Below are 23,499 nucleotides of genomic sequence, written 5' to 3'. Positions count from 1 at the left end.
CTCTCCTGCGCATCTCTCCCTCCCCTCCTCCCCGCCAGTGCGCCCGCTCTCTCTCTCTCTCTTCGCTGTTCGCCCGCCTGGGCAAGCGCATTCCCCCCTCCCACCCACCCACCCACCCACCCTCTCTCTCTCTCCTGCGCATCTCCCTCCCCTCCTCCCCGCCTATGCGCCCTCTCTCTCTCTCTTCGCTGTTCGCCCGCCTAGGCAGGCGCGTTCCCCCCTCCCTCCCACCCAGCCACCCAACCACCCTCCCACCCACCCTCAGGCCCCCCAAGGCAGCAACATAACTCTCTCTCTCTGCTGAATCTCTTCTCTCTTCTCTCTTCTCTCTTTCCCCTACATGGCTTGAAACCCCCCCCCCCTCTCTCCCTGCTGCTGTTGTTTCGCGCTAGTGTCATGGATTAATTTCCAATCCATTGGCTGTGGGAAGTTCTGCAAAAAGTCATGGCCAAGACCAGGTTTAAAGAGGAGCTCGTGAAGGTGGAGGACAAGCTTGGCACAATTATCAAAGAAAACAAGATGGTCGACTCTTCCGTTACCACAATCATAAACCGCCTCTCCAAACTCGAGAAGGGATTTGACAAAATCCAAGAGCTCGAAGAGAGAAAGAACATCCAAGCAAGAGGCTGAGATTTCAGCCTTAAAGGAGGAACTAGTGGAGGCCAAAATTGCATGGTAAAAGTCAAGCGGCTGAAATCTCAGCCCTCAAAAAGGAGTTGGAAGCCACTTCAAAAAGCAAGCTTGAGGATGGAAAATTTCAGCCCTCCTTTATTGAAGAGCTGAATACCATCAAGGAACAAATGAGGATCATTCGAGAGGAGGAGGAGCAACATAAAGAGAAGACATCTTCATGGGTGGAGGTGATCACAAAGACACAAAAGAAGATGGACGAGGCGGAGAAATGGATCGAGGTTGCCAAGAAAGGGAAAGGTAAAGAATCGCCACCCATCCCCACTCCCACAATCATCAACATGACCCTTGAAGAGGAGCAAAGGAGGAAGACCCGGGCCTTACATGTACGAGTGTCTGGTCTAAAAGACCGGGAAGGGGAAACCAAGGAGCTCTTCTCTATGATGGGCATTGAAGCCACGCACACAAAGGCATGGAGAGTGGGAAAGAAGAGAGAAGGTAGTGGCGAATCTTCTAAGAAGAGAGCACTTATCATTCGTTTCCCCTCCATGGAAGCGAAGAAGGACTTCTTGAAGAGACGTCCTACACTCAAGAAGACGGGAATATTTCTTGGAGATGACCTCACACTCTCGCAACTTGCCCACATGAAAGAAGTTATGCCCGAGATAAGGGCAGCCCGAGAGAGGGAAAGTGGCCTTCTATAGAGATGGTAGAGTGGTGATTATGGAGAGGCGCTCTTCATGACGGCGCGAGACCTATGGGACTACACTCAAAGTTTCTACTTTGAATTGTAATGGATCTCTACGTCTTGATGTAGGGGCTTTTGAGGATAGTTTCTCTGGGAGGGACATCATCTTCTACTGTGAGACGCATCAAGCTCCTGGACAGTCCATGCCACATGTTAGTGGATACCAATGGGAGACAGCTTGTAGACACGAGACTCGTTCAGAGCATAGAGGACGGGGCTCAGGAGGAGTGGCAGTATTGTTTAGAGAGGAGCTACAGCCACTGATACATATAGTCCGCAGAGATGAGCAGGCTAGGTACATGTGGGTTAGACTGAGGGCAGAGACGGGCAGATATCTCTACATTGCTATATGCTATTTTGCTCCTAGTACATCAGTGTATGCATCACCTAGCGGGCAGTCTCCCTTTTCTATTTTGGATGATGACATTCGGGAGTTCTCCAAGGATGGTGACATCATTCTCTTGGGGGACTTCAATGCCAAGACCGCCCATAACCAGACAGTATTTTATGATACCTCAGAGGAGATGTTGAGGGAGCTTGATGGTAGGGATATGGGCCTATCTAGACTCTCACAGGATGAGGAACATACATTGTATGGGCGGTATTTGATAGACATGGGGACTGCACATGGATTGGCCATCCTGAATGGCCTACAGAGATTCCCGACATCGGGCGGTTTCACTAGCTTTCCACATCGGCATGGTGCTAGTACAGTGGACTATGTTATGGCTCAGCCCAGTCTCATTCCCTCTTTTCAGGATTTTATGGTAGGCACTAGGCCGGTTGGAATAGCACTGGATCATGCTATCTTGTCCTTCACTCTCACATTTCAGTTTAGCACCGCTCCATTGGGACAGGTCCCCACACACACTCGTTATACCTTTACGAGGGAGACTGACACCGTGTACACAGATACAGACGCTTATGTGCCGAGGAGCCAGGACGGCCATTAGATGAGCTCACTCAGATATTGATAGAGACGCTTCATGCTGCAGCATCAGAGGCATATCCCCATAGTCAGCCTACACGGAGACGATCTGGGAACATGCCCCAGAGCAGTTGGTATGATGAGGAGTGCAGAGAGATAAGGATCAGATTACAGAGAGAGGTGCTCATGGGTGTTACCACTCACAGACAGTCACGGATTACCTTCCAGTACCTAGTGCGACGCAAGAAGAGGGCTTATCTTGCTCAGTTAGAGAGGGATTTGTATCAGTTATTTATGAGTCAGGACTCAGGCGAGGCATGGAGACTATTCCATGAGCATTCACCATCACCACCCATTACCTCCACAGAGATTTGGGGTGAGTATGCAGCATCCCTGTACACAGCACCAGGACAGCCGCCCCTGCCAGACCCATCGGAGCCATCCCCAGAGACATGTGCTTTCTTTACTGCTGAGATGGTAAGAAAAGCTATTGACAGGATGAGGACTGGGAGAGCATATGATCATGATGGTTTGGTAGCAGAGCACTTTATTCATGCCAGAGATATGCTTGCAGAGCTTATTGCTATGATGTTTAACCGAGCCATGTGTGAGGGTTTTCCTGAGACTTGGAATATGTCCACGATTGTGCCTATCTTCAAGTCAGGGGATCCCGTGCTTCCTGGGAATTATCGTACCATCATGATTGGTCACACATTGGCTAGATTATATGCATCTATTTTTGAGCAGGAGTTCAGTAGATGGGCAGAGAGAGAGGGCATACGTGCATCAGGGCAGGTAGGGTTCAGGAGAGGTTTCTCCACTCTTGACCATATCTTGACACTCAGAGCTATTATTGAGGAGGGCAGATTATATGGCAGGAGGATTTATTGTTGCTTTGTGGATTTCCGCAAAGCTTTTGACACAGTACCGAGAGCCAGACTGATGCGCAGACTACAGGAGATGGCAGTGCCCACAGAGCTGATTTGGGGAATCATGGCTTTATACAGGACAGTTGTGGGGCAGGTACGTACTACTCAGGGTATATCTGAGATGGTTCACTCCACTATTGGGGTGAAACAGGGCTGCCCCCTTTCTCCCACCTTATTTGGGATGTATGTGGATGCTGATGATATTGTGCTGATCTCAGATTCTCCAGAGGGGATGCAGCGTCATTTGGATCCATTGCACACGTTTGCACAGGACAGTGGATTGTCTGTTAACCTTGGTAAAACCAAGGTGATGATGTTTAACACCACAGCACAGTGGGTTAGGAGGTCAGTACCCACCTTTACATATGGTCAAGAGACAGTGGAGTATACAAATGCATATACTTACCTTGGTGTGGTTTTTAGTGGCCCACTATTTTCCTTGAGGAGAGCAGCGGAGACCAGATTGACCAGAGCTTATGCAGCATTGGGAGACTAGAGAGGATGTGTTCGCAGGTTCAGTTTTAGGAACCTCGAACAAAGCTCTGGCTCTTTGACACTTTGGTCACTTCAGCCATGCTGTATGGAGTGGAGATATGGGGACCCTCAGTGGATCACCACAGCCGAGCTAGTAGCACTGATGGATGGAGACGTATGGAGAGGCCCTTGGTTTCTATGATTTCCCGGATGATTAGGACCAAGGCCTCCGTACCACATGATATTATCCGTGCAGAGATGGCTGCCCCCCCATTGGTAGTAGAGGCACTCACTCGATCAGTCTCCTTTATACATAGCACTTGGGCTCTCCCTAGAGACAGATATGCTCGCTTAGCCCTGGAGTCTTCACGACAATTGGCATCACAGGGAGACGGATCATGTTGGTACGCACAGATGACAGCTTGGTTCCAACTGCATGGCTTTAGTATGGACAGGCTACCTTCATTTCAGTACTCCCTGGATGCACCCTCCCTCTCTCTCACACGGGCAGAGATTACCAGACTTATCAGGCAGGACTTGACTTAGCTGGACACTAGGAGGACATGGATACAGCCGACACACGAGCTTCGTACGAAGATGGCTTTCGATAGAGATCATCTTCTCTAGCTCACGGAGGATGGGTTTGTGATTAGACCCAGCTACATGGATACTCATCTTTCTCATGGGGTACGGTGTGCTATTGGTCAGATGCGCACATCCTCACACTAGCTAGAGATTGAGACTGGCAGATTCAGAGGAGTACCAGTTGAGGCCAGGATTTGTCAGCTGTGCCAGATGGAGCCAGAGACAGAGTTACATTACATATGTCACTGTCCAGTATATTATGAGCTACGAGGCCGTTTTCACTGCCTGTTTAGAGAGGGTTTCGGACCACTTTCTAGAGTCATGAGATACCAGGATCAGAGATGCCTCGGATTATACTTGCTGGAGCTGCGTAGACATAGAGAGGGTCTCTTGAGAGGGAGAGGATCAGAGAGGGAGACACACCTACAGAGGCAAATTACAAACTTCTTTCGACCAGAGATTGAGCAATCAGGCCAGCGCATTGCAGCTAGCCCCAGAGTATAGCCGCACCAGAGGTACACTGATTGATCGAGCTATAGAGCTGGGGCCGTCTAGGCGCCCCAAGATGAGAGGCCCATCTCGACACCGGCGAAGACTACAACAGAGGATCAGGACCATACTAGCACGGCATGGGAGACGTCCAGTCAGAGTACTCACCATGGAGGACATTGAGCATATCCGCCATCGACCGATGAGAGACATCTTTGGATAGTGATGTGTATGATGCTTACCTTTGTTGCTGGAGTTTTCCTCCCAGATGTTATCCATTAGGAGCTCCTAGTACCGCACTTTTCCTCATAGTTGTTTCAGTTTCAGTTAGTTGTTTAGTTGTTTTTAGCTTTTCTTACACAGACATTGTATCAGATCCACCAATTGTTGTAACCTTTTTGGTCTCATAGGTCATTTTGGCCTTCTGAAGACGTTAATATATCATTTCATTTCATTCTCATTCTCTCTCTCTCTCTCTCTCTCTCTCTCTCTCTCTCTCTCTCTCTCTCTCTCTCTCTCACACACACACACACACAAGCACTCTAGTCTCTAGTCTCTCTCCCTCAAGCCTCTATCTCTCTCTCTGTTCGCCGCCCGCTCCCCTGTATGCTACTGTCGCCGCCGCCTTCTCCTCTGTTCGCCGCCCGGTGCTCTCTGTTCGCCGCCCGGTGCTCTCTGTTCACTACTGTCGCCGCCGCCCTCTCCTCTATTCGCCGCTCCCTCCCTTCCTCCCTCTCTCTCTCTCTCCCCTCTATTAGCCGCCCTCTCCTCTATTCGCCGCTCCCTCCCTCCCTCCCTCTCTCTCTCTCTCTCTCTCCTCTGTTCGCCGCCCTCTCCTCTGTTCGCCGCCCGCTGCTCTCTGTTTGCCGCCCTCCTCTGTTTGCTACTGTCGCCACTGCCTTCTCCCTGGGCCACCCCTCCTCACCACCGCCTTTCGCCGCTTGCTTCACTTCGCGCCTCTGTGCGTAGCCGCCCTCTCTGTTCGCCACTGACGGCCAGTACTGCTGGCAATATGCTGGCCTACCTCCCTCTCCACTAGGGTCTGCGGCCAGTACTGCTGGCAATATGCTGGCCTGCCTGCCTCTCCGCTAGGGTCTGCAGCCAGTACCGCTGGCAATATGCTGGCCTGCCTCCCTCTCCGCTAGGGTCTGCGCTCATTTCCCCACCCACCCTCACCCTTGCTCAGGCCCCCAAGGTAGCAACATAACTCTCTCTCTCTCCTCAATCTCGAGGAATGGCCCCGAGTCTCCAAGAGAAACTCGAGGCCCTCGAGACGGCAATGAAGGCACTAATCAAGGAGAATAAGAAGACATCCGATTCCAACCTCAATGAGGTGGAGAACAAACTACACCGGCACATCATGGCCCTCGAAGCACGTGTCACGGCCTTGAACAAGAGAACACAGCACTCAAGGAGGAGGTGAGTGCATTGAAAGTGGAACTGGTAGCCGTCAAGAACACCGAGAAGGAAGAAGGGGAGATCGATGAGAACACTCTCACGGCCATCAAAGAAGAGATCTCCAAGGAGATCACAAAGGACATGGAGGGAAAACTCGAAGCCAAGTAGTCAGGATGGGTTGAGGTGGTGAAGAAGAACATCCGCAAAGAAGTGAGGGAGGAGACTCAAAGGGAAGAACATCAAATCATCACACCACCATTGAGGAGGAGAAGATGAGGCATGCCCGCCGCCTCAACATTCGAGTCACAGGTATAGCCGAGACACCCAACTCCACTCCCGAGAAAGATGGACAGCTTCTATGCATGAAGCTAGGCTACAGGGAAGAGGACCCTCTCCCCTTCACCAAAGCATGGAGAGCCGGGAAAGACTCAACACGCAAGCGAGCCCTCAGAGACGGAGAGGGTCACCTTCATGAGGAAGAGGGTCATACTACGAGGCTTAGAGGGAGCGCCTATTTTCTTGGATGATGATCTCACGAGGATGCAGCTAGAGCATAGGAGAGCTTGCATGCCACGAATCTTACACGTGAGGAGAGAAGGCAAAGAAGACCTTCTATCAAGATGGTCGGGTCATCATTGATGGCCGGCCCATGGATTAGCGGTTTGGGGCCTATGGGACACAGACCAGGCCACTGACAGAGATACACATGGCAGTATGGAACTGTAATGGTTCACTATGGGTGCAGCTTGGACGACTGGAGCATGTTATGGTGGGGAGAGACATCTTACTTCTGACAGAGACACATCATACCCCAGAGAGAGGGATACCTCGAGTAGAGGGATTCTAGTGGGAGTCAGCATACAGAAGGACCACACGCCAGTGTACCTCAAGAGGGTCGGGGGGAGTAGCAGTTCTATTGAGATGGGAGCTACAGGGGAGACTGAGAGTGGTAGCACAGGATCCAGAGGCCAGATACATGTGGATCAGCTTACAGCTCTCACAGGACAGGGTCATATACATAGCCCTATGTTACTTTCCTCCTCAGGATCCTCCTATGTCATTACAGAGGACATGCCACAGGAGGAGGAGACAGGAGCCTCGCCATACACTTGTCTGTCAGAGGAGATTATGCATTATTCTGACATGGAGATCTCCCACCCTACCAGATTGACCAAAGCTTATGCAGCATTGGGGAGACTAGAGAAGATCTGTTCGCAGGTTCAGTTTCAGGAACCTCGAACAAAGCTCTGGCTCTTTGACACTTTGGTCACTTCAGCCATGCTGTATGGAGTGGAGATATGGGGACCCTCAGTGGATCACCACAGCCCACTTGGTAGCACTGATGGATGGAGACGTATGGAGAGGCCCTTGGTTTCTATGATTTCCCGGATGATTAGGACTAAGGCCTCCATACCACATGATATTATCCGTGCAGAGATGGATGCCCCCCCATTGGTAGTAGAGGCACTCACTTGATCAGTCTCCTTTATACATAGCACTTGGGCTCTCCCTAGAGACAGATATGCTCGCTTAGCCCCGGAGTCTTCACGACAATTGGCATCACAGGGAGACGGATCATGTTGGTATGCACAGATGACAGCTTGGTTCCAACTGCATGGCATTAGTATGGACAGGCTACCTCCATTTCAGTACTCCCTGGATGCACCCTCCCTCTCTCTCACACGGGCAGAGATTACCAGACTTATCAATCAGGACTTGACTCAGCTGGACACTAGGAGGACATGGATACAGCCGACACACGAGCTTGGTACGAAGATGGCTTTCTATAGAGATCATCTTCTCCAGCTCACGGAGGATGGGTTTGTGATTAGACCCAGCTACATGGATACTCATCTTTCTCATGGGGTACGGTGTGCTATTGGTCAGATGTGCAAATCCTCACACCAGCTAGAGATTGAGACTGGCAGATTCAGAGGAGTACCAGCTGAGGCCAGGATTTGTCAGCTGTGCCAGATGGAGCCAGAGACAGAGTTACATTACATATGTCACTGTCCAGTATATTATGAGATACGAGGCCGTTTTCACTGCCTGTTTAGAGAGGGTTTCGGACCACTTTCTAGAGTCATGAGATACCAGGATCAGAGATGCCTCGGATTATACTTGCTGGAGCTGCGTAGACATAGAGAGGGTCTCTTGAGAGGGAGGGGATCAGAGAGGGAGACACACCTACAGAGGCAAATTACAGACTTCTTTCGACCAGAGATTGAGCAGTCAGGCCAACAGGCATTGCAGCTAGCCCCAGAGTATAGCCGCACCAGAGGTACACTGATTGATCGGGCTATAGAGCTGGGGCGGTCCAGGCACCCCAAGATGAGAGGCCCATCTCGACACCGGCGGAGACTACAACAGAGGATCAGGACCATACTAGCATGGCATGGGAGACGTCCAGTCAGAGTACTCACCATGGAGGACATTGAGGATATCCGCCATCGACCGATGAGAGACATCTTTGGATAGTGATGTGTATGATGCTTACCTTTGTTGCTGGAGTTTTCCTCCCAGTTGTTATCCATTAGGAGCTCCTAGTACCGCACTTTTCCTGATAGTAGTGTTTCAGTTTCAGTTTTTAGCTTTTCTTACACAAACATTGTATCAGACCCACTAATTGTTGTAACCTTTTTGGTCTCATAGCTCTCTCTCTCTCTCTCTCTCTCTCTCTCTCTCTCTCTCTCTCTCAGAAAGAGCACCACAGAGAGACACTGCTACGGACTTATACCACAGGGAGAGGTGGGCGACAGCTCCAGCTCACTGATTTCTTCCAGAGATCTATCCCAGTGCCTACCCTGGCACAGGAGGGCGTTACACTTCAGTGAGCTACGGACCTCCGAGCCAGACGGAGGCCACAAGAAAACACCCTTGCTCGGTCGCCATCTCCTCTCTCCCCCCTTCGCTCCAAAGTAAACACCCTTGCTCAGTCGCCATCTCCTCTCCCCCAGTACCGCGTTTCTTCTCTGTGCGTACTGTGTTCAGGCTGTCCGCTTGTCCACCGTGTGCGCAGCCCTTGTCCATTCTTCTAGAACTTTCTGTGGTGAGGTGTCAACTGCCAAAAAATAGAAACCTCCAAATTTAGCAAGCACAGTTAGGAGGCAAAAATTACTAAATATAGTAAGTGATTCCTAAATTTTAGGAAATCTTTGTTTTTTAGGGTTAGCCTTCTTAGGGTAAGCCGAGGTCCCTATTTTTTAGGGCTCGGCCCTAGATTTTAGGGAACCCCCAATATGGGAGTCAAATGAAAGCTCTTTCCGTCCACATTCACAAAACAGTAATGGTTTTTCAATATGATGCATCTAACTCATGCAAAATGAAAATCAAGCAATCACTCTAACATAGACTTTAATTGATCATGCCATCTTATTGATTGTAACTGTCTGTTCTAGCGGATCTAGCCTAGACACCCAGGCATCAATCCTTTTTGTGTGCGAGCTTGACCCTATTATGCTTGAGTTCCAACCATAGGCACCCAATCAGGTCATATAGGTGGAAGTGTGCACTATCCATGTTCTAGCCCACTTTGTGGACCCACCATGACCTATGGCCACTCACCAGTAGAGCCAGCTCCTATGCACGAATCTATCCAAATGAATGGATTTTTTTGCTTATCTAAATTCAAAGGAAAATATGAAAAACATAGAAGAAAGTATAATTATTAGAAAGGATACAGAGAATTCTTTCTTTCATTTTACGTTGAGTCATGATAAACACTCTTTATCTGCGATAAGAGCATCTTGCATAACATCTTCACGTTTCGGGAGTCGACCGCTTCGGCTCAGCTGAGGCAAGAGAATATGGTGAATCTCCTTAAAATTGCTCAAAACCCTTGCCATCATGTAGAAATCCATGAAAAAGTAGCAAACTAGGTCAACTCGGAGCTAGACCATGTATAAGCTCCACCATGAAAGCGAACCACTAAGGACCAAGCATGAGAGAGTATGGAGTGATTTTTATGAGTAAAAACTCCAACAATGTCTCTTAAAGTAGGTGCCTATTTCAGAGGGAGGAGGGAGAGACAGAGATAAGTTTTCCATACACATACTGGAGGCCACACCTCTCCCATGAGGCAATAGCCTCACCGATCAAAAGAAATAAATGACCCAAATTCTACCCGCCCACTCTTTAATGACGTATGAATCCCCAACTCACTTACAAGCTGTCCGGCCACACTTTAATGAGGTGTGGACTGCAATACAGAAAAATGAGCCATAACTTATAATTGAATAACAAAGAGTTTAAAGACACACTTATTACCTGTCTACAGCTCACAAGCATGGTCAGAATATAGATTGAAGCACACAGTTCATGGGCGGGCATCCCCTACGTGTGAACTAGACATACAAGTCTTGCAAGCAGTAAAACAGTTCACGACGCGAAAAAAATTCCAGTCATGCAAGTATGCCATGCATAAGAATGTGCTAGACAATCTCTCTTTCATTTAGGTTGTAATGGGCGCTCATTTTGGGCGTAAACATTACCTCTTGAGTCCAACTAGAGTACCATACTTTCATATGGGTATGGACCAAAATCCCCGGCCTCACATATCCAACCTATTGGCTCTTAGCTTAGACATAAGTCCCTTGCTCTAAGGTGTAAGTCTACATGACCCTTGGCATAGACATAAGTACCTTGCCATAAGGCGTCACGTCCATGTCCACTATGAAGATCTCGTCCATAGGTCAGCACCGCAAAGAATGCCCAAATTGTGACACGCGACTTGGTGCCCAGTTGATGCTTTTCTACTGGATTCCCAGAGGCACTTCGGCATGCTACCTTGGATGACAAGTGGGCATTGACATGACCCCCCAGCAGTAAATAGCCCTCCTCCTGTGGATGCTACTTTATTACAGCTCATCTCGTCTTACTCTTGTTGGCCGAGGGTCATAGCCAACCAGTTTTTGCTGGCTACTACCATAATACATATGGTACATTGCTTTCATATTGGGCCTCATCTCCCTTCTGCATTGGCCAAATTCAAAGGCATCCATATCTACTTGCGATGGGCGCGCAAGTAGCTTGGAATGTAACTTTCCAAGCCCTCCACAAAGGGGGATAGGCATCATTGATCCCGCTTCACATTGCACAGCCCTTTTGGACAAGTTGATTGTCTGCAGCCTCCCACCAAGAGAAGTTGAGAACCAAGGAACAATTTTCTTCTAGCTTGCATCCTAGCTCGCACCCCTTCTCGTGGTGGCCCATGGCACATGGCCTGTGGCCCCCTAGCATCAAGTGGATATTCTCGACATATCTGCACGCAGATGAGTTTGTGGCCAACCTCTTTCATGCTTGGGAGGCCCTTCGCCCATCCCTCTTCCAGTTACCTCCCAGATGCGACAATGAGTGCCCTTGATAGCCTCTTATGAGGAATGCCCTCATTTAGCTCCCTTGGGCTTTGGAGGAGAGCCTTGTCCCACGTTGTAAGGATAACAACGGCAATGTGCGCGTTGCTAGGGCCAAGGTGGCTTAGTATGTGTGTAACATATTTGCTACTAATCCTTGAGATTAGTGGCCTAATCTAGCAGGGTTACAGAAGCCCTAAGATATAGGAGAAAGCAAGCTAATACAGGCAGCTAAGGTTATTATTAATAAATCCATGTGTATTGGCTATTTATAACAATTTGGTTAACAACATTGGCCGTTGCATAAGTGAAACATTGGGTTATTATTAATGTAGCCTCACTTGGTCTAAGTCTTGACAACGAATCTAGCCACAATTAGTGGCACAGCACAAAGATAGGGTTGCCTAGAGCCTCTATGAAGCAGATGCAGCTAGTAGGATTCCCAAGCTGTCAAGCATGGATCTGTGGGAGTCAAACCTTGGCCCTAGCTTGAGCTAGCATGCACCCCTCTTAGGAGGGTTGTACAGTTCATAGTTGTTACGAGGCACACCTCTAACAGTTTGAAGCGTTCAAGGCGTACCGAGGCGTCCACAAAAAAAAAAAGAAAAAATTTCTGGTTTGAGTCTCTAGACGGGGGCTTTAAAGGCCAAGGAAGCCCCTCTCACATACTCTCTCTCCCTCTCTCATAAATTGTGTCCCTCCCTCCCTTAAGCCTTTCTCAAGACCCAAACACACACGATGTTTTTTAGACCCACTTTTGGAAGTATCTCTGTACTCTACCATGTACTTTATAGTTGGATCATGGTTTTGGATCCGCTACAATCTCAGCTCATAGACTTTAGAGCTTAGATAGCTTAGTCCCCATCATACCCTACTTAGGTTTATCCCAGTTTATTTCATTTTACTTTGTACCGTTGATGCTGTATCCAAATGATGAGGATGTACTATTTTGGTCTCATAGGCCATTTTGGCCTTCTGCAAACGTTTGATACAGCTATCTGTCTTTCTTCTTTCTTTCACACACACACTCTTGCTCTCTCTCATACACACCCTCTCTCTCCCTCCCTCAAGGCTCATACATACACACTCTAGTGTCTCTCTCTCTCTCTCTCTCAACTTTCACTATATATCTATCTATCACTATACATACATACATACATACATACATACATACATACATATATACATACATACATACATACATACATATATATATATATATATATATATATATAACAAACACCTCTAACGTCTCTAAAAAATACGAGTCTTTCGAGGCACGTACCATACCCGCATCGTACCACCAACCAGGGTTGTTAGAGGCGCAATGTGATTGTCCAACCCCTCGACACCACAAAGGGGGTTAGGCATCATTGATCCCGCTTCACACTGCAGAGCCCTTTTGGGCAAGTTGATTGTCTGCCGCCTCCTCCCAAGAGGAGAACCATGGAAGGGTTTTCTTCTCGCCCGCATCCTGGTTCACACCCCTTCTTGCGGTGAACCCCCAACACCCACCCCCCCCCCCCCCCGCGGGCAGGGCGCGCGCATCAAGTGGATATTCTCAACAACCGCTCTTATGTGAAATGCCCTCATTCAGCTCCCCTGGGGTGCAGAGGAGAGCCTTGCCCCACATTATGAGGATAACTTATGGTCCGACGGCGATGAGCGCACTGCTAGGGCCAAGATGGCTTGCCCAACCCCTCCACAAAGGGGAATTAGGCATCATTGATCCCGCTTCACACTGCGAAGCCCTTTTGGGCAAGTTGATTGTCCAACGCCTCCTGCCAGGAGAACCATGGAAGGATTTTCTTCTCGCCCGTATCCTGGCTCGCACCCCTTCTTGTGGTGGCCTGTGGCCCCCCAGCATCAAGTGCATAGTCTCAACGGCTCGTATCCGCAGGCTTAGCACCTCTTTTGAGGATGATGAGTTTGTGGCCAACCTCTTTTGTGCTTTGGAGGCCCTTCCTTCGTCCAGTCACCTCCCAGATGTGACAAGGAGTGCCTTCTACAACCTCTTATTCGGAACGCCCTCATTTAGCTCCCCTGGGCTTCAAAGCCACGTTATGAGGACGGCACCAGCCTCGCCTCTCCACACACACACACCACGAGATGTAGTCTCCCTCTGAAAGTGGCCAGCCAGAGAGGGATCCCCACCCCCTCTTGTTCTCTTTTCCTTTTACCTCTAGGAGGGATGTACAAAGTAGGCGGACATCTCTTTACTAATGAATGATCTTAGTCACAAGTCATAGAAGATGGTAGTCAAGGAAAACTTTGAAACAAATGTATTTAGTTTACTTTCGCTTGATTATGATGGAGGTAGCTCAATGTGCACGGCTAAGGACCCAGAAAGCAAAAGAAGTGGAAAAGTATGAGAAAGGAAAGAAGATTATATGAACACATGCCGTTGCTACTTTTGGGGGATCTCAAATTTGAACGCTAATAAACGGAAGGGCAATACAGTCTTATGCAGAGTTTACTTGTGTTGACTGATCTACCAAGTTGACCAAGTTTTGACTTGGTTTGACAGTTGACCATGATGGGAAAGGGTTCTAACAGTTTTTGACCAAAGTTAGTTTTAAAGCCAGACAGTCTTCTTGCTGTTATCGTGAAATGAAAATCCTGACCCCAGCAAGTAAAATCTCAATTCAACATTGCACAGCAGCATGTAACCACACAAATTATCTAACCTTGATGTGTTCACGCCTGGTAATGCGCTCGCATAGAATGCGTACTCTTTCCAACTCACCCTGAAAAGTTAGACATCCCCCGATAGAAGCCAATGGACTTAAATCAATATTTTGCCGCCTAATCATCAAGATTTCTTGATGTCACCAAGCAGGTATGGAAAAAACCATATATTTACCCGTATTTTCTTGAGGGCATCCCATCCATGCCTTCCAGCTTCTCCCTGTATATCATGGAGAAAGTTCAAAAATGATTGAAATAAATGTGGATAATGGCTACAACAAAACAAATCCTGCATTCATTGCAAACACTGCAAGAATTTAAACTAAACCTTAGAAATTACTGAAAGATCCCATCTATCCTTCAATATTTCTTAAATCATACACAAAAAAAGGTGCCAAAAGTCCTACCAAATCCTCGATCGAACTTGTTTCGTCATTCACTCTGGGCACCCACTGCATAAGACAATATATATTCCATAGAACAGCTACCTTAACAATATCAAATTTATGGAGGACAAGTCAAGACACGCATGCACGCACGAACACATACACACACACAAGCGCCCACACACACAGACACAAATATAATTACAGGGTCAGAAGAATCTTTGTTAATGCTGTATGAGGCGAACTTCTCCTTTACTCCACCAGATGTGAGGACACTGCCGTGACTCGTGATAGTCGACAACCTTTCATCAAGGTTCTCAGCCAAACTTGATTTATTACGAGAAGTTCGAAAAGAAGAGCTTGTATTGGCCCTAAAATTCATGTTCATATGTCTTGATGTGTCTAATGGGGACACTACGCTGACCCCATATAAGTGTGAATTCGCTGCAATGGAAGCAGACGTGCAAAGTTCACTTATGTACGCACTTCCAAGTGAGCGTTCCTCATTGTTGGTGCACCCTCCTAGTCCGTCTTTCCTCAATGAGCCTAACCTGACCAATGCAACTGCACTTGCCATAGCCAAGGCAGCTTGAGCTCCCTTATTACGTCGTTCTTTCCGACCTTGCTTCTTTACTTCCTTTAAAGCGTCCAAATATTGGTTCACCAATATCAAATCTTTAGCTCGTCTTCGAGCAGCCCGGAGATCATCTGACAAGTTTGTGATGACTTTCATAATCAGTTTCTCTGTAAAACAGGAAGCAAAGATTTAGGAGCTGTAAAATTATGGAACTAACTAGCCGAAAATTGCAAGCACAAATCTTGCATACCGCCTTGATGATGGTTCTTCTCTGTGCAAGCAATCAGCCTTGCTTGTAATGCAAGAATTTCCTCCTCTAGCTCATTTTTTGGCACCTTATCAAATAACCCTAACCCCTTTGCCTCTTCGAGCTGCTTTATCTGAGCTTTAAAAGATTTATTCACTGGATCACTTTCTGGCTCCAATGAAGGATTAACCTTACAAACTGAGCCTCTTGAAATTCCATTTGTACCCATCTTCCACCCCTCTGCCAAAGTACTCCTTTGATGGGCAAAAAGTTCCTCTTCAAGTAAGGGCATACAAGGTGGTTGATCACCTTTGAAATTCTTATCCGGTTGAGATTTATCTTCAAATGAACAGCTGATTGAGGTTTGCCTACTCTGCAAAAGTAAAGAATGCACAATCTCAACAATAGCACATCAATAAGATCTGGCCAACAAAAAAGAATGCATTTAAAACGATAACCAACACGGATTAACTAACATACTGATTAACTGTGATAAAACATAAACAGACAACATGACAACACAAGATATAGAAAAATAAACAATGATTATTGTATTCTGATAATCTGATCATCTGATAATCTGGTTTGTGCTTTGTGCTGAATAAGTTACAACTGAGATGTGATACAAGCGTCACCAGACATCAAGTGCGACTGTCAGTATTTATGCTGAATGAATAAATGAAAGTATATTCCTAAGCTAAAGTATTATTAGGCTAAGGATTAGCACCTGGAACACCTGGTGGGTCAGCAGCCATACTACTGATGAATACCATACCCACACGGCTGCAAGGGTTAGAAGATGGATATGTAACAACGTATCTAGAATGGCCCAGTCCTAATCTATCCCATGGATGACGATTTGTTATATCACTAACTTGGGCTTCCAGATGACGAGCGGCATATTGTTGAAATTGTGATATTGCATAAGGAAAGAAAATTGGTCCCCAATCTGAAACTTCTACGGGCTCTGCATATGACCATAATCCTTCCGACTGGTAGTCTGAACTGCTCTAGCCATGATGTCAGTTAATAAGACTAAGGCTTCAAGTAGAGCGAGGTCGGACAAGAGACTTCGATGGCCGTGGTTGTGTAGGTGGTCTCGAAACTGCTGGTGCAGAATAACTTTCAACTGAGTGCATCCTAATAATATCTTGAAGTGGGTCCAAATCCAGGTGGAACACTTATACAGTAGACAAACAAGTACTGAATTTCTCTCATGCTCTCTTTTTTTTTTCAAGAAAGAGACTTCGATTAAGTATGAAAAAAGACATACAAAAATCACGGCTGTAAGCTGGAAAATGCCTTCTCCAATTGCCCAGACTCCAATTGATCCTATGCCACAGCAGACCACACAGCGTTGGGTTGTGGTCAGGGATGGCAGGCACCCTTGGGCCCCCGTACCTGCCCCTTCACCTACACCCCTAGTGGAGCACCCCAACCCTTATGCAGCTCTTGCCTCACAAGATGTTGATCCTTCTTTGGAGGATGAGGCTTTGCAGGCACAGGATTTGGATCCCTCACAGGAGGATACTGCTTTTCAGTTATAGGATGATTGTACCCTTGAGGACCAGCCTTGGCTTTTCCCCAGAGTGGGAAGGAGAGGTAAGGTTTACACCGTCAGATTTTTCCTCCCTTACCTATGCGAGACATACTTCCGTCTCTAAAGGGGGTCCTTCGTTGACCACGAGATTTGGTTGCTCCTACTCTGAGTCCTTATGAGGATTGTCTCTTGGAAAATTCAGGGTCTTGGGGGCTTTTTTCCGTGTCGGCGGAAAAAAATTGTCAAAATTTAGCTTCATTGTGCAGTTATAGGTGGACCTATGGATGTATTGCTTTTGCAAGAGCATAAACTGGATGCTAGCCAGTGCGGGAGATCAGGTAAGCTTCTCTCGGGACACACCTTTTGGTCACTAGCTATTGGTACCAAAGGTGGTGTCTATATCTCTGTTTCAGCTTTGATCTTGCCTTGCATTATTGGACATGGTGTCATTTTGCCTGCGAGAGCGCAGTGGATCCTTCTTATGCAGGGTACTACACGCATTGGTATTCTCAACCTCTATGCTCCTAACCATAGACGTGAGAGGAATTGTCTTCTGGAAAGCTCTCACTAGGTTGATGCCTCTTGCCGACCATTGGATTATTGGTGGGGATTTTAACATGGTTGAGATGCCAATGGATAAAAGAGGTGGACATGAGGGCTTGGTGCATCCTCTTGAAAGAGCGTCTTGGGAGAGGTTATACTCTCCATTCAAGGCAAAGATTGTTGGCATGAGGATGACATTTCGAAGAGACCATCCACTTGGGTGCTCGACAAAGGGGGGCATACTTTTATTGCTACAGGCACCTTTAAGTCGGATCACTGCCCAGTGGTTTTATGCATTAGAGATCCGAGTCGCCATGGATCAACACCCCATGTACGCATTCTTGATCATTTGTTCTCAGATGCAGAGCTATCACGTCATATGCTTGGTATTTGGAGATCTCATGATTTCTTGCAGGCCTCGCAAAGTTTGGCCTCTGCTCTTTGTGATATTAGTGACTTTTATTATCACACATGTGCCTTGTCTAAGAGGCAAGAGGCCTTGGATTTAGAAAGGGCTATTAGATGTAGACAGAACGAGCATGAGAAACATCCTCATGCTCAATGGGTTGCAGATTCTTTATGTACTGTTAGGGCAGAACTTCATCACTCTCTTGAGTAGCGTGCGGAGTTCCGTTACCATGCAGTGACCATCAAGCACCCCCCCCCCCCCCGAGAGAGAGAGAGAGAGAGAGAGAGACTCCTCCAGACACCCGCTCCCAATAGGGGTGGGAGACAGTCCCAGCTCACAGATTTCTTCTAGAGAGCTATGCTAGTGCCAACTGATGTACCACGTGGGGTGACCGCACAGAGAGCAAAGGAATTGAGAGCCAGGAGGAGACCTAGACAGACTGGACACAGAGCACCCCGACTCCGTCACCGAGAGACTCCTCCACACACCCGCTCCCACTAGGGGTGGGAGACAGTCCCAGCTCACAGATTTCTTCCAGAGAGCTATGCCAGTGCCAGCTGATGTACCACGTGGGGTGACCGCACAGAGAGCAGAGGAATTGAGAGCCAGGAGGAGACCTAGACAGACTGGACACAGAGCACCCCGACTCCGTCACACCGAGAGATAGCAGCTATCCGGATGCGACACCAGATGGAGACACAGGAGAGGCTAGCTCGCTTTCATTCAGACTCAGGGTACATATTCACGCCACTCACAGCCTCAGCATCAGCGATGTATGACATCTTATACCCCTCTTATGGCACTGGATGGAGTTAGACATAGATCTGCATAGCATGCTTGTACTACCCCTTCAGCATATAGAGATGCATCTTGCCTTAGCACTCCATCCACATCCCCACCCCCCCTTTATATTGTTTGTATATGGGCTCCACCGATCCATGATGATTCACAATTGTATCCAGACACATGCACACTTTTTCTTTTCTTTCTTTTCCTTTTCTTGCAATGACCGGAAGAACACAGTTTTATTATTTTTTGTCTCATAGGCCGACTTGGCCTCTCGTAGACGTTAATATATCTTTCTTCTTTCTTTCTTTCTCTCTCTCTCTCTCAACTCTCAACTTTCAAGCCACTCTCTCCCCCATAGGCCATCTCTCAAGCCTCTCTGAAGACGTTAGTATAACATTTCATTTCATTCTCTCTCTCTCAAGCCTATCCATCTCTTGAATCTTCTAACTTCTCTCTGTCTATTACAATGACGAGGGAGAAGAATGAAGCCTTCAATGTGCATGCTATCCATGTAGAGAAAGCCGATGGAAAGTCCAAAGTCATATAGGTGGACTTGTAAGTATTGTGGCAAACAATACACAAGTGGAGTTACTAGGCTTCTCCAACATCTTGGAAAGGTGGAGGGGCAAGTTGCACCATGCAAGGAAGTCCCCCTTGCTATATCCGATGAGATCTTCAACAAGATCAAGGGTGGATTGGGTGCTCACCGTGATAGTGGTAGAAGCTCAAGGGCGGATGATGAGGTCATTTCCCCGTCCTCCCCCTATTCCTCCATCGGTGCCGCCTCCGCCTCCTCAAAGAGACTAAGGCTTGAGTCTCCCATGAGGCAAGCCACTCTAGCCCAAGCCACCGGGGGGTTCTCTTCTCTATCACATCTCTGAGAACGGCAACGGCTAGCGGATATAGAGATTGCACGCACCATTATTGAGTGCAATCTCTAATTCCATGTGCTCAAGGTAGATCAATGGAAGTCAATAGTGAAAGCCATTGCAAATGTGGGCCATGTGAAGGAAAAACCGACGTCTCCTATCATGACATGCGCACGAAGAGGCTTGTGGATGAGAGGGAGAGAATCGATAGATCTCTCAATCCGGTGCGGGCGGCATGTTCCAAGTATGGGTGTAGCATCCTCTCCGATGGATGGAGTGACCAAAAGAAGAGAGGCATTATCAACATACTTGTCTCTTGCCCTCTTGGCACATACTTTGTGCGGGCGTGGATTCCGGAAAGGCGGTGAGGAAAACATCGGGTGCATTCATATATCGCCATATTAAGCAAGCCATCATGGAGGTAAGTTTCAAATTGCACTCAAGTCTTTAAAGTTTAAAGTTTAGACTTTAGTAGATATGATATGTGGCTATGTCATGACTAAGTCTCATACCGCATACGCTCATTGCATCCATTCATGTGCATTGTGACATCTAGGTCGGATCGGAGAACGTGGTGCAAGTCATCACCACGACAACGCTTCAAATTGCCGTCGCATGGGAAAATTGCTTGAGGAAGACTATCCCTCCACAGTATGGACGCCTTGTGCCTCCCATTGCATTGACTTGCTCATGGAGGATATGGGCAAGTTAGTGTGGATAAAGGAAGTAATGACCGAAGCTATCTCTATTGTCACCTTCTTCACCACAGAGGTGAAGGTGCTTGCCATGTTCCGCGAACATAGCAAGTTGGAATTGAAGAAGCCTTCATCTACACGCTTCGCTTACATGTGGCTCCTCTTGGAGCGCCTCCACGATGTGAAATCCTCCCTTCACCAAACAGTGGTCTCCACAATGTGGAATGAGTGGGATGAGCGAGAATCGGCAAAGGCCAAAGCCATGCAACGGCTTTGCCTAAAGGAGGAGTTTTGGCACTCGGTCCGCACTATTGTCATTGCGGTCACGCCCTTCTATAGGGTATTGCGGATGACCAACATGGAGGGAGCCACCATGGGCCTTCTCGTTCACTTCATGAGAGAGGCCATAACAGAGTTGCACGCTTCTCCTTCGATCGACGAGGAGAAGCGCGATGGTATGTTGGCCATTGTGGAGAAGAGATGGAAGTGGATGCGAAGACCTATCCATGGTCTTGCCGCATTATTGCATCCGGCTTACAAATCACCCGCCCTCTTCACCAACGTGGAGCTACTTGAAGCCCGAGATGCTTACTTGCCCAAAGCATTGCTGGAGGATCGCCATGGGACGTTCCTTGAGGAGCTCATAAGGGGAGGAGCCGCGTTTGCATCTACTACTTGTTGGAAGAAGGAATCCCTTGTGAAGCCCCTCTTTTGGTGGGAGACATTTGGATATGCGCTCTCAAGCCTCCAAAAGGTGGCTTTGAGAATCCTAGCTCAAGATTGCTCTTCGGGTGCATGTGAGAGGAACTCGAGTTCCTACTCACTTGTACACACGAAGTTACGCAATCGCTTTAGCACGCAACAGTTAGAGCGGCTAGTATATTGCCGCGCTAACTTGCGCATGGTGCGCGCGTAATGCAAAAGATGGAATTGGCGAGACAGGTATAAGTTACAACTTATAGGTTATAAGCATTCAAATTTCAAACTTCAATGTTTATTGAAATTTGAAACTAAATTCTAATACATTGCTTGTCACTTGATCATTGTACAATGTAGGTGAATGTGGATGCATTCAAGCTCACAGGGGGCACTCTCAAGAGTGTTAACAAAGTGTAAGATGAGGAGGAGGAGAGGATCTATGCAGAGATCTATTGAGAGCTCAAGTCATTTGATCGACGACCTACTCGCACTCGTCGTGGGCGTGGAGGTAGTCGCAGAGGAGTGCAAGTAGGAAGCCGTGGATGCACGGTTCGTGGTGTTTCCAGGGACATAGTGCATACCTATGTGCAGCGTGGTTCGGGTAGCTCCACACACTCTTGCAAAGGAGGATGCTTCCTTTGGCTTCTCACATGAGCTTAGAGAGCCCGAGTTCGATGATGAGGGCACCCTTCTTAACGATGGTGACTTCGGCGAGGCCACTGATGTGTCCTCTTCTCATGAGGATGATTTCAGCAAGAGCTCTGATAGTGATGCCTTTGTCTAGTCTCTCCTTGGGCCTTGGCTCTCTTTTTGTACTCGCGCCTAGCGTGCATGATCGCATCACACCTCTATGCTTTATGTACTTTTGTTTGTCACTTCAAACTTGTTTTTAATGAAATTTTGATTTGAAACAACTTCTCTAGACTGTACCCACCAAATTGAAAATGTCTATGTTCGTAGGTGTTCTTTAATTAAAAAAACCATATTTTATCATACGGTATCCCAAATTTTCATATTTTACCAAAAATTCCCGTACGGTATCGTATTTTCGTACCGTGACAACTATGCCTAGATGAATCTAGGAACATGCCTAAATTCACCTTTTAGGAACGCGCATGTTATATACTCATGGTAGTCAACCCACAAGACTATATAACTATCAACTCCATTATGCATAGTATGGACTAGATACTACAACATCCCCACTAACGTCATCATTGCCCAATAGTGGGTGTAGAACTTTGTATCAAGATATGCTCTCACACACGCACACACGCACACACATAAGAGCATATATTTAGCCCCTTTATGATGACATTATGAAGTTTTCCAATCTAGGGGACATCCTCCTGGTTGGAGACTTCAGAGCCCGCACCGCAGGTGCACAGGTACCCTTCTTTGAGACAGATGATCCCATGTACGCGGAGATCGACACGGTGGGTACGGATATGGAGCGGACATCACAGGATACAGCAGCCTGCACAGACTATGGAGAGTATCTCTTAGCCCTCGGCGGGGCTCATAGGCTAGCCATTTATAATGGCCTGGCTAGATGGCCTAGATCCAACTCCTTCACCTCCTACCCCTTCGGACATGGAGCCAGTACAGTGGACTATCTAATGGGATCCCTCTCTCTGATCCCACTCATTCCGGAGTTTACCATCTCACCTCGCCCCATCGGTGTTGCAGTCGACCATGCATACCTGGCCTTCTCCCTCACATGCCGATACACCATCCAACCACCCGCTTTGCCCCATCACCGTCCGAGATACCACTTCACTAAAGAGACCTCTTCCATCTATTCTTATCACGTCTACCGCATCCTCTCCGACCTCGACCCCCACATCCCACTTAATGAGCTTACCACACCCCTCTCAGCCACCCTCCATACATCCGCACAGCTGCCTTCCCACACTCCAGAGCCGCCTACATCACCAGGAGGGACTGTCCCACACAATAGCTAGTACGATGAGGAATGTCGTGATACCCGAGCCCGTCTACATCGGGAGATGGCGCTAGGATCCACCACTCACCAGCAGGCACGAGTGATCTTTTGACGTCTCACATGGAGAAAGAAGAGAGCCTACCTAGCCAAGCTTGAGCAAGAGCTATACCAGCTATTTCTTGGAAGGGACTGTAAGGAGGCCTGGAGGAACTTCCAGGATCATCGCCTTCCAACTCCGATTACTTCACCCAGCAGCTGGCACACCTATGCCACCTCTCTCTACCATGCCCCCGAGCTGCCACCTCTCCCCCATCCACCCGAACCTCGTCCCCCACACTCTTCCTTCTTTCACCTCAGCATGGTGAGAGATGCTATTGACAGGATGCAGACTGGGAGAGCACAGGATCATGATGGACTCCTCACCGAGCATTTCTCCCATACTAGCCCCTTTACTAGTTCACATGTTTAACAGGGCTTTATGTGAGGCTTCCCCGTCAGCTCGTCATCGAATACTATTGTACCTATCTTGAAGCAGGTGACCCCATGGACCCCAACAACTACAGGACTATCATGATTGGTC

At 47.8% G+C, this 23,499-nt stretch overlaps 1 protein-coding gene across 11 annotated transcripts in view; it reads right to left on the bottom strand.

Moving 5' to 3' along the window:
* LOC147623544 (uncharacterized) overlaps positions 1-23,499 on the bottom strand; it is a 101,632-nt gene that overhangs the window by 22,638 nt on the left and 55,495 nt on the right. For 10 of the 11 annotated variants that reach the window (XM_086820072.1, XM_086820077.1, XM_086820078.1 and 7 more), the window contains 5 exons: positions 15,434-15,803; positions 14,812-15,350; positions 14,628-14,672; positions 14,396-14,440; positions 14,220-14,279 (listed from right to left, as the gene is read on the bottom strand). In XM_086820072.1, the coding sequence (XP_086676198.1) occupies positions 14,220-14,279; positions 14,396-14,440; positions 14,628-14,672; positions 14,812-15,350; positions 15,434-15,803 (1,059 nt within the window). The remainder of the gene's footprint in view (positions 1-14,219; positions 14,280-14,395; positions 14,441-14,627; positions 14,673-14,811; positions 15,351-15,433; positions 15,804-23,499) is intronic. The other variant, XM_086820074.1, reaches the window with a different exon arrangement.

The sequence above is a fragment of the Cibotium barometz genome, chromosome 26 (genome assembly GCF_041138505.1).
Source record: "Cibotium barometz isolate CiBa-2024 chromosome 26, ASM4113850v1, whole genome shotgun sequence".
Taxonomy (NCBI): Eukaryota; Viridiplantae; Streptophyta; class Polypodiopsida; order Cyatheales; family Cibotiaceae; genus Cibotium; species Cibotium barometz.
The sequence above is the reverse complement of the archived record's forward strand: the minus strand, read 5'-3'. Positions and strand labels throughout refer to the sequence as shown.